Source organism: Gambusia affinis, linkage group LG10 (genome assembly GCF_019740435.1).
Source record: "Gambusia affinis linkage group LG10, SWU_Gaff_1.0, whole genome shotgun sequence".
NCBI lineage: Eukaryota > Metazoa > Chordata > Actinopteri > Cyprinodontiformes > Poeciliidae > Gambusia > Gambusia affinis.
Window position 1 is genome coordinate 11,921,184 of NC_057877.1, and position 11,765 is coordinate 11,932,948.

An 11,765-nucleotide genomic window follows, 5' to 3' on the forward strand; every position below is an offset into this window, starting at 1 on the left:
ACTGTCATTAGGAACTTGACAGTGCAAAGGCTCAAAGCGGAGCGGTAATGGTCCAGTTGTTTCTCATAACAGTCAGATTATCGCCCTGCAGCCTGACATCGACAAATCCTGCTGGAAACTATGTCAGTTTTGAGGAATTCTTTACATTTTTGCCACTTCACCACAAAAACACGCGCAAGTGTAGTATGAAGGCATAAGTCCTTTTTGATAGTTGGGACAACTCCAATTAGAAGTTGGATTCTCGCACTAAGTGGTGCAGCATGTAGACTCCAGAAATAGCTCACACAATGATGCATGTAAATAAACAACAAAAGAGTCAATAACGATTAAGGCTTAAACGCTCTAATGAGAGGGAGGGAGTGTGTAACTCATACATTTTCCTCAAAAACACTCCATGACTCTGCACCGTCGCTCGGTGCCAGGATAAACTTTATTAGACTGTCAAATAATAGAATCCATGTTTCACTCAAGCCTAATATTCAGGTTTCAGGTGGAATATCAAATACTCACTAACTCGACCTAAAGAGCAATTGCAGGTACAGTAGGAACTAGATATTTACATACACAGTATACAAACACTCAAAACTACTTTATGTCACTAACATGTTTCTTGTTTTACATCAGGATTACCAAAATTATTTCCATTTCCTACATGCCAGAATTTATTTAAAATACGTTCATTCCTTTCCTCAGAATTTGGTATCTCGGCTTTATAATACTGTATGACTTGGATCAAATGTTTTGGGCTTCCTTCCTCAAGCTTCTCATGTCCCCATAGTTTGCTGGACTTTTGAAACCATTCCTCCTGACAGAACTGGCCTAACTGAGTCAGATCGTAGGGAACTTTGCTCACACACACACACACACACAGCTTTTTGGAATTATTTTCGAAGGAGTCGACACAAGGACTTTGCGACGTCTAGTCCAAAACATGGACTTTGTCTTCCCCTCAATATTTGCAAATGTTGTTTCCACATGTTGCCGTCTGCTTGATGAAGTGCACCAGTCGCTGCCGCAGCAAAGCCTCCACTCAATATGAGGTTGTCAATGACATACTTTACAGTTGAGCTGGTTTACAAGATTCACCTTTTTCTTCCAAATGTAACAATCATCATTATGGGCAAATACTTCCCCATTTTTGCTCTGTTTAACCACAGGAGTAAAAATAGGAAGGTTGTTTCCATGTTTGCATTTGTATACTGTAGTCTGGCTTTTTTGCGGCTTTTGGAGTAAAACATGATTATATCTTTGGAAAGCAAAATCTCCCTTAACAACATGACAACTGCACATTCCCATGGTGTTTATATATACCTCGAATCGCTTGAACGGATCAACGCCACATCACAAGACACCTGAAAAAAAAAAAGGCTAACCGCGAAGCAGTCTTTTGACAGTCATTCACACGCCATTGTAAACGTGGAGGCAAAAGTTTGGCATCATAAAAAAAATACACGTCTAAAACGTCTGACCATCTTGTAACCTTTATCTCTGAGGATTACATGAAACACCATCACTCACATCTGAATCACTTTCATCAGTCAGTTATAGTTTACTTTTCACAATCACAGGATGCATATCAAGAGGTCAGAAATCTCCGGTCTGAGGTAAGCTCTTCCTCCACTGTCTTATCTTCATAAAAGTAAACATGAGTCTGGATTTGCTCAGAGATTCCTTCGCTTTTCCCCTTATAAATCTAAAAGTAATGATGGAGAAAGATGCTTAAAATCTGTGCGGTCCCCAAATGGGAGTATGTAATACGATCAGTCTGAAATGGGGCGTGATACAAAAGACTGATGAGTACTGAGATCATTTTCATAGTCAGTGCTCACCGAAAGAAACTATAAAATCAGACGAACAAAAAATGACTTGAGGCTGCAGAGAACAAAGTTAAAAAGGTCACGTTTAAATTTATGTAACAATAAAACCATGAGAGATTTTACGATTCTTGTCAAAAAAGGAAGAGAAAGGTGATTTTTCTTTTTTTTTTTTTAAATATCACACTAAAACTTCCCAGACTCAGCACAAATATACTCATCTGCTTCAGTTTTAATCCACACAGCATCATCCATAAACACATCCCCACAATTTACGGGAAGCTGGTTCAAAGGCCTTTTTCAGAAGACAATGAGGCAATTCATTCTGCTTTTCAGGACGCTGAGGGCACAACTGCGCTTCGAGAGAACTCATAAATGCCGAGGCGCATTCAGAAGACATATGGTTTGTGTTTGGAGGAGAACAAACAATAATCAAATCTGTTGATCCTCTTCTTGCTGAGAGGAGGAGAGTTGCTAATATAAAACTCTGTTCAGGGTAATCATAATTTAGGGAGTGTAATTACCATCACCACCCCCAATCCTCTCACATCAACCCGCTCTTTGTCAGGATGCATGGAGAAGGCTTCCACAGAGACTTAAAGGCTTCAGTCATAGAAAGAGCTCATTTCATCTGCATAATTCTTGTTTAAGAGATTTTAATCTCCGTGTTAGGAGAATTTTTTTAATATTTTCATGAGTTTATTTAAGGAGTAATACCCATCACAGCTCAAGATGCAAAGCTTTCTATATAACGGAAGTAAAAAAATAAAATAAAAATAAAAATCTACTACTTCCGAGAACGCTGTTATGTCTTGTTAACACACTCAGGCTATATAGCTCCACATGGCTTTAGATGTGACAGGGAGGATACTTTGATTCTGGTGATATTTACGAACAGCCAAATGAATCCCAGGGAGCTCTGTGTTTAATTATCAAGCCTAATCTAAAACTGCAAAAACACATCTGCATCACAGGATGCTTTATGGGGCATTTTAGCAGCAACAATAATAAGAACGTTTCAGTAAGTTCAAGTCCAATAATCAAATTTGGTTCATTTGAAATGATACAATTGCAACCTAAACGCGTCTGAATTGATTTCAGTCCGCCACTGCCATAAAAAAATAATCACTTCAGCATCCCTGTAACATTTGCTAGCGCTGAATGAGCCTACCTTGGAGCGGCGGCAGAGAGAGGCACAAGCGCGCACTTTTGGCCGTCAGATGCGCTCTTTCCTCGGACTGAGCGATGAGTCGCTTCGGGCAAGCGGAGCTCATGCTGTGAGAGTCGCTGGAGGTCCTGTAGATCTGCGATCCAAAGCCTTTCCGCGCGCACATCTCCTCCGCCTTGCCGCCGAACACTGAGAGCGTCAAGCCGGTGATGTCCGGGAAGGTTTGGGTCTGACAGCGGCTCACCATCCCTACCTGCGCTGAGGAGCGGTGCATCGATCAGTCGGCTTTCCCCGTGCAACCCTTGGACGCTTCTTCACATTTCCTACGAACGTAGCAAGAAAATAAATCACAGTAATCGTTCCCAAACTCAAACACAGCCAGTCAAAATGGTTTAGCCGAGTCAATTTTTTTTTTTTTTTTTTTTTTTTTTTAAACGACAAAAGGAAAATGTGGCAATATACCTTATTCAGTCGTTTAATAAGGGTCATGATAAGTTTAAATATCATGTTAAACTGAACAGGAGAGCGTCTGAAAGCCTGATCCATAGCATCGCCTTCAGTCACTCAGCATCCCATTCTGCCGCTCTCCTTCTGTGAGATTGACAGATCGCTGCGCTGATCTGCAGGATTCAGGAGCGCCAATAAGGACTGGGTGCGCGTTTCTGTGGGAGGATAAGATCTGGGTCGGAAGCTGTAGCAGCTGTACTAATTATGATAAGATGTGTATCTTCATGTAACTTCATGCTATATTGTTGGTGGGCAGTCAAACTACTGATATTGTCTCTTTTTATTCTTCCACTTCAAGTTTATTTATTTATTTATTTTTATTATTATTATTTTTATTTTATTTTTTTCCAGCGGAAAGTTCAGCCCAAACTTTACGCTGGCAAATGTTTTTACCGCCCAAATCTTCTGCTTGGAGAATAAAAAGCCGAATAACTTCGGACTTTCCTTGAAAACCTACATTTCCCATGGAATTCTTTCAAATTAATATATCAAATTTTTCTACACTTAGTTTGGTTCAATTCAAAAAGATCCTATGGAAGATTGTATTAACTTATAAAAAAAATAAAATAAAATAAAAACCTGTTTAAGTTACTTTCCTGTAAAATATATTCGTTAAATATACTCACTGCAGAAAAATGACAATCGAAATCCTTTTATGTCTCATCTTCCGATCGATGAATGTCTTGAGTCTGCATTTTTCAACGAGGAGATTTGGTTCTGCACCGCCATCTAGTGGCGTTTAGGAAAAATAATAAACACTAAAAAGCTGAGGTTAACAAATCACCTGCAACATGAATCAGCGTAACACAGCATTTTCTGAGAGCAGCTTAACCTATGTTAATAAATTATAATGATAACTGCAGAAATACAATTTATCATCTCTTCCTATGATTTTGTTGTATCTGATTAGATTTGTCACATGCTGGCCATTTGCATATGAATGAGTTTATTGTTGGAATGAATAAAATACCCCATTTTAAGGCTTGTCTTGCTTTAGCATGGTCAAGTACTGCAACGGAAAACAGCAGCTGGAAGACAAGTACATTGTATTTCCCAAGCTCTTACCACCTCAATGCATTTAGAGACACACTGCTCTACAGCTACATAATTAACACATAGTACATCATCTTGAGAAACAATCACAAATAGATTATATAATATATTTGTGCACACTCCAAAAGGTTTTAGAGTAAATTTAGTGATGTCTATAAAATTGGCTTATCCACCAGAGGCCAGCCCATTTGATCTTGTTACTTCGGTATCTAAAGGGGTTTACTGTATTAAAGTATGTTTAATGAAGATTTATATAAAGTTATACTCACATAACCTAAAAGTAACTTGTTTAACATACATTCAAATAACTTTATCTTAATGGAGATACTATGGATAGTTATTGTTGTATGCTTCAAAAGTAAGTTAATGGTAGGTTTTAATCTTCTTTCTTACTTTAGGATTATTACTTTCAAATGGATCCTTGAGAGTACCTGTGTATTCTCAAGGATGTGAATACTCAAAATATAAAGCTAAGTTTTTTTGTTGTTCTTTTTAGGTAGTTTCATACAATTTTTTCAGTTTGTTTTTATGGATTTATATACCAGTCATGTTTAATATCCTTCTATTTTAGTTCAAATAAGAAAAAAATAAATAAAAACTTTCTGTTACCCTTACTTTCTTAGGCTGACCTCAAGTGAAAACATTAGGCTTTCCGGAGATCTTTCAATGTTTTTTTTGTTGTTGTTTTTTTTTGGTTCACTCGTTGCCTTTTAATATCTATTTAAACCAATTTGGTGTCCAGTTTTTAGAAATTTTCCATTTCAATGTCTCGTTCAGTTTTTCTCAAAATGCAAAAGAAGAAGCAGCGGTGTACTGCACGAGATGCCACCTAAATACAGCTCGGAATTTTTTCTTAACGCAATAAATTGTGATTCAGAACATGAGTTTTATTACAGCGAAGAAAGCTGCTCTCTGTATGAAATAGATTTGGCGCGACAGTTTCGATGGTTTCTCCGTGTGACTAGAAAATACGAGCATGCAGAGAGCCCGTGAAGGCATCGGTTATAAAAGTGTGAGGTAACAGGCAGAGTTTATTAGTGCAGGAAGGGAGCCGAGTGTCGCAGTGTCAGCGGGGTTTTATCTCCGTCCCTAAGGAAGGGACGATGTTTCTGCAAAAGTTGTTCGTTTATTTAACAGCATCATGCATGTTCTGCTATATTATAGCTCTGAGTGTCAGCCTCACTATTTTAAAAGTTCTCTCGCCAAACCTCGCGAGGAAGCTCATCCTGAAAATGGGAGAAAAGGTTACCATGACCCAGAATCCCAAGTTTACCTACGAGGATTGGGGCCTGACTTATGGATCGCTTGCATTTATTAAGGTTGCCTCCAAGACTATGTGGCTTTCACTGGGACAAGAGGCTTTTGTTGGAGGAGAAGCTCCAGACTCGCCTGTGATCAGCATGGACGGCGAGAGAACCAGCATTCTCAAGTACCTCAAAGGTGCGTATTTTTTGCCCTGACGTGCATGCTTCCGTGTCCGCCTTTATCCTCAGTTGCTATAATTTGTGCTGCCTCCTGTCTGCAGGCAACAGACCGCTGGTGTTGAGTTTTGGAAGCTGCACCTGACCCCCGTTCATGTTCAAGCTTGACGAGTTCAAGCAGCTCGTCAGGGACTTCGGGGACGTGGCGGACTTTCTTGTGGTCTACGTAGCTGAGGCCCATTCAACAGGTACGTGAAATCTAAGAAAGCACGGACTCACGTGACATCATCCACGAGGAAGGTGTTGGGGTACAGTGATTCGACGCGGCCGTCGCGGGCTCGATTCCCGGACCCGACGACACTTGCCGCATGTCTATCCCCCTCTCCGTCCCCCCTTCCTGTCAGCCTACTATGATAAAAAGGGACACCAGAGCCCACAAAAAGGACTCCCTGATGGGGAAAAAAAAAACAAAAAAAAAACTGATTAATTTGGCTTTACCTTATACGCATGCGCAGTCTATTCATTCTCACGCCCCAGCCACACGCTGTGCTGTTGTGTAATCGACCAACACAAAGTAGAGCATAAGTTGCCAGAATGTGATGATTTACAATTAAAATATCAAAAGTGGACTAAGTATGCACTCCACTTAATTCTGTTACACCGAGTAAAACATAAAATAAATCACAAGTGTTTGTTCTTGTAGGGATCTCATATTTACTAGAGGAAAACGGCTAGCCAACCTACCCTGGCTTTACGTGAAAATATAATAGATTAATTCCATTTAGATTAGCAATTTCACTTACAAAAATGAGCAAATGTTTCAAGTTCTGTGTGTGCAAAGCTGGTGGAGACATTCTCCTGAAGACTTGGAGTTGTAATTGCAGTGAAAGGTAGCTCCACAAAGTTTTGACTGGGTAGGACTGGTTGCAAAGGCACAACGTGATTTTTAGATTTTAATTTGTAAAGGTAAAAGTAATTTTATTTACATAGCACATTTTCAGCAACAAGGCAATACAAAGAAAAAAAAATATTATTTGCCTTTGACCTCACATTTATAAAGTGCTAATTTTGTACTTTAAATACTTAGGAAATACTAGAGTATGCAGTTGCAATTGCAACTTTGATGGACAGATCCTTGCTTGTTTTACGTCTTTCGCCATTTTATATCCTAGCTAACATCAGAAACATTAAAGTACCAAGATTAGGTTGTAACTCCTGGAACATATTGTAAAAGCATTTATGATCCTCGTTTATGTCCTGCTGCACTCTTTATGATTTGAATGAAATCACCCGTGTGTGTCTCAGATGGGTGGTCCTTTGGCAACAACTTTGACATCAGTGAGCACCAGAGCCTCGAGGACAGGCTGTCTGCAGCACAGATCCTGCTTCAGAACGACCCTCTGTGTCCTGTGGTGGTGGATGAGATGAGTAATGTCTCAGCCATCAAGTATGCTGCCCAACCTGAGAGGCTGTACGTGCTGCAGGCTGGAAAAGTCCTTTACAAGGTGGGAGCTCTGCACCTCTTGCACCAGAAATAGCTGACGTGTGCGACACTTAAACAGCTGGGACGCTGGCACATGTAAATAAAAAATAAAATGCAATGGTCACACACAATATATGATCGAAAGTTGTACAAAGTTAACAGGAATAAAGTAGGTGGTCTTTTTTTGTGTGAATTATCACCAAGACGCAGTGAAATACCAAGAAAAACACAAACCAGTGTGATTTCTGATCTTTAAAATAGTTGTTGCTACAGAAGTCGGTACAAGCGCTAGAGGGTTTTCCAGGAATCTAAAACTGAATATCAACCTCCTTGTGTTGAAAAGACACAAGGGAAATTTGGAGCTTAGCCAAAATATCCTGCAAGACGAAAACATTCTGTGCAGCTCCTCCTTTCGTCATGCCACTACCGAAGCTGAATTTAAGTAGCTGTGTGGCTCTCCTCGCCCTGATCACACGGCATTGCGTGATTAGGACAAGTGAAAACAAAACAGACGCTTAAGAAGAATTCTTGGTATGCAGTAATATTGTTATATCAAACCGGAAAGATCTCTTGCCCAAGACGTTTTTCGTGACGACTCGTTTGTCTGCTTCTGCCGTCGGTGAAAGTTAAAGGTTTTAGCTGTAACGCTTTCTCTGTCTTTCTGCAGGGCAAAATGGGGCCATGGGGCTACAATCTTCTGGAGGTGCGTTCAGTCCTGCAGAAGATGAAATAAGTTGAAACGCATCGCTCCACCAGACTTTTCTCGGGAAAGCTGCTGTTGTTGAAAATGCTTTGTCTGCAGCTGATTGGAATCTGCTGATCTGACTGTGTTTTTAACTCTTTGTTGGCCCTGAATCAAAACACTGTTATCTCTATGTGAACTTGTGCCTCTATGGCAATTACCACTGAATAACGGCAGCTATTATCATTTCTTTGCTCCGTTGTCACCCCCAGGCTCCCCTGCCACTTTATATATACGTTCTTAGCTCAACCTCAGCTCCGTGTTTCTTAGTGACGGCCGCAGATAAAACCGCTGGCATCTGTGACCAGATGAGGTGAAACACAGAAACGGTCAGCTTGGAATTTGTTTATAAAGCCTGGTAGAAGGGAGCTGGTGTCTTAAATTTAAATTATAAATTACTAGTACTGCTAATGTGTTTCCTTTTTCTCCTGTCATTGTCAGTACACCAGTATATTCTATAAAAATCAAAGATTTAAGTAAAGATTTATCCACTCATCACATGTCTTTCGCTTAGCTGTAATTGGGTTTCAGAGCTCCGTGGGGAAAATCCAAACATGCCTCGCTAGTGACACTGAAGATATGATACATTTGTAAGGACTTTGTTATAAACCAACAAAAAGTAGTGAATAACTGAACTGGGAGGAAAGGTATACATGGTTTTCAAAAGCTTTAACAACTGAAGCCTTAAGACTGTGGCATGCTTCAATTGGACTGGTTTCTGTTTCTCATGAACAAAGCTTCTGCACAGCACAATGCTGCCACTGCCATGTTTCAGCATGGGGATGATGTCTTCAGGTTAGGTTTGTGTTGACATGTCAACCAAAAACTCCAGTATTTCTTCCTATGACTTTCTTCTTATTTTCTTGACCGTTGTTGTAACAGGAAGTCCCTTAAGATAAAACTTATTTTTGGAGGAAAGCCTCCCCATGTGGTACACCGGTGAAAAATAAAATTATTAAAAATAATAATTAAAAGGTGCTGAAAAACGTTTGTTAGATTGCAGTAGCTGTTTGTTAGATTGCGGTATCTATGACTATTATGTTGAAAGATCCTCCCACCTGAACTACAGATCTCCTCAGCTCCTCCAAAGTTACCAAGGCTTAAGCACCTCTGGCCTGAACGGTCAGTTTAGGTGGATGGCCATTGGTCTTGGGAGATTTGTTTTTGTGTTGTACTCATTCTGATCTCAGATGATATTCGAAGAAACTAGCTGTATGGTCCTAGTTTGGGTCACTGTGACTCACCTGATACCACCAGCCTACTGGAACCAACAAAAAAGTAGGGCAAAATGGGGCCAAAACGGGGGAACAGAAAAGACTGTGGCAAATTCACAGAGGACTTCTTATTGCTTCACAGAAAGGCTCTCCAGGTGCCGAGTGTCTGGAGGCAATAACAACACAACAGAGTGTTTATCAGCCATCTGATCCTATGCAGATGTGCAAGCTTGAGTTGTGAAGCTCCACATTAAGGTTGTTATGCTGTTTATTGCTCAACAGACTTATCTCAGCTGATTCCTGCATTCAGCACTCTTGCTGTTATGCAACAAGTGTTTGCTTTTCATAGCATGTCAAAGTGCATATCTGTTTCGCCTGGAATCAGGGGAAGAAGCACAGAAAAACACCCGTTATTACCAATATCAAAATATTAGAATGCTGATGTATTTTCTTCATTTCCATATATTTTTACTATCATGATAGTTTGAGCAAAATAAAAGGTCACATTGTTGCTTTATGTGTCTCAGCTCATTCTGTGAGGCCGATAACGCTACATTATTAAGACGACATTTTGTTTATAAGTCTCCCACGTGGATATGATAAAAAACATGTTTTTATGTCCTCGCAGCTTTGACAGCACAAAACTGTGTAGCTCTAAGTTTGGGCTGAGTGTGTTTGTCTCTGGCCCAGCCAGCTCACATCCTGTGGAGGCAGGCCCACAGCAGCTCAACCCGGCTGACTTCCTTTTGTCGCGACAGGAACCAGAGTACTGTCAGAATCTCCCAACAGTTGTCCTGTTTGGATACAAACTTGGACATTGAAATGTGAAGAACAGCAGCCTCTCTTCCCTGCTCCGAGTCCTTGCATGAGATGCAGGTTCTACTTTAGTCCACCAGGGGGCAGTTTGTACGTTACATAAAATGTGCGTCTGTTTTCAATCTTAGACCGAAAACGAGTAAATTTGTACCAATTGACTTTTAAATGTCTATTTCCTATAGTTTTCAGTTCACAGTTTTCAAAGCCAGTTTTAAAAACTGCATTTCTTGTACTATGGATGAACGTCTGAATCATATGTGTGAACTGTGATGATCTCACACAGGACTCTTTACTTACTTAATTTCTACAAAATAAAGTTTAAACCCATCCACCCCCTAAAAATGCCTATTTTTATGTACCTTTTAGTTTCACATGTCCAATCAGGTGAACAACATGCCTTTTAGACATTTAATGTGTAGTGAAAAACGATACCATCGTTTGATACTCACTAATATTGTTTGACATTTTAAAGAAAAATAAATACATTATCTTGTTCCTAACATCTTGGCTTTATTCTTTCCTCATTCAGCTCCTGGTTTAATCGTCAGACCATCCACCACCCTCCCTTATTAAACCAAGCAAACATTTCTACCCAAACAACAAAAATATGGCCTATGACACTGAACAAAAAGGAAAAGAGTCAATGAAATTAATTACGACAGAAATCTTACAGTGCAAACAAGGAACACAGGCACAAGACATCCTCACAGTGACAAGATAATTTTATCTGCCATTTTACTTTTGTTTGGCGTTCAAAACAAAAACGGCAAATCCTGGCAAAGCTCCTTTAGCATCCTTAGCATCACCATCACAGGTAGTGAATCCCAATCTGTCATTTTCCAACTGTATTTAATTTTTGTTGCACTTATCAACAGCCTCACTATTTTCATTACTCTTTATATCAAGTTTGTATAATAAGAATATATTCTGTTAAACTCTGTTGTAGTTTTGTAACATTTATTCCTGTTGAGGTATTTAATCACAGTATAAAAGACAGCCAGTGACACGTGATGTTCGCCTAACTGGAAAGTTTATTCGTGGCAGTCTCCCACACAATTAATTAGTTTTATTTGTAAGTAGTTGTTTTGCCAGTCCTGTGCTGCACAGGACTGGCAAAATGTTCCTGAGTGTTCAACAATTCTGAGCGGCTGCCAGGTATGCAGGTTTTAGGGAACGTCTGTATGATTTTATACAAGTTGCCCAGCAGGTGGCGGTGTAGGGACTGTCAAACGGGTAACTTAAAAGTATGACATCAGCACCCAGACTCATAGAAGAGAGCAGCTGTTGAGTGGCTGCCCACTGTGGAGACCACTAAAAGGTCTGAATGTTATACACCAATGATTCCTCTTACTGTTGAGATACAGTGGAATTGAGGAAAAACACTGTAAGCAATGTAAATTAGCTTTTACCAAGCTTTCATTGTAGCATATAGAAATAATCTATATGGTTATCTTTTTCCATTCCATGATTTTAAAAACCCTTTTCAATAAATCTGTAGGCCTAAACATAATGTCTTTTTGACTAACTTTGATGGATACAAAAACAAA

The 11,765-nt window shown here is 39.7% G+C and overlaps 2 protein-coding genes across 2 annotated transcripts in view; one reads left to right on the plus strand and one right to left on the minus strand.

Moving 5' to 3' along the window:
* LOC122838224 (zinc finger protein GLIS1) overlaps positions 1 to 3,812 on the minus strand; it is an 88,247-nt gene extending 84,435 nt beyond the window's left edge. The window contains exons 1-2 of the mRNA XM_044128694.1: positions 3,445 to 3,812; positions 2,986 to 3,305 (exon numbers count right to left, since the gene is read on the minus strand). Coding sequence (XP_043984629.1) covers positions 2,986 to 3,256 — 271 coding nt within the window. The 5' untranslated portion in view covers positions 3,257 to 3,305; positions 3,445 to 3,812. The remainder of the gene's footprint in view (positions 1 to 2,985; positions 3,306 to 3,444) is intronic.
* Positions 3,813 to 5,536: 1,724 nt separating this feature from the next.
* Positions 5,537 to 10,569, plus strand: dio1 (iodothyronine deiodinase 1). The gene is made up of 4 exons (XM_044128700.1): positions 5,537 to 5,982; positions 6,068 to 6,211; positions 7,269 to 7,468; positions 8,114 to 10,569. The coding sequence occupies exons 1-4, from the start codon at positions 5,646 to 5,648 to the stop codon at positions 8,177 to 8,179; spliced, it is 747 nt and encodes a 248-aa protein (XP_043984635.1). The 5' UTR covers positions 5,537 to 5,645; the 3' UTR covers positions 8,180 to 10,569.
* The last annotated feature ends 1,196 nt before the right edge of the window (positions 10,570 to 11,765 follow it).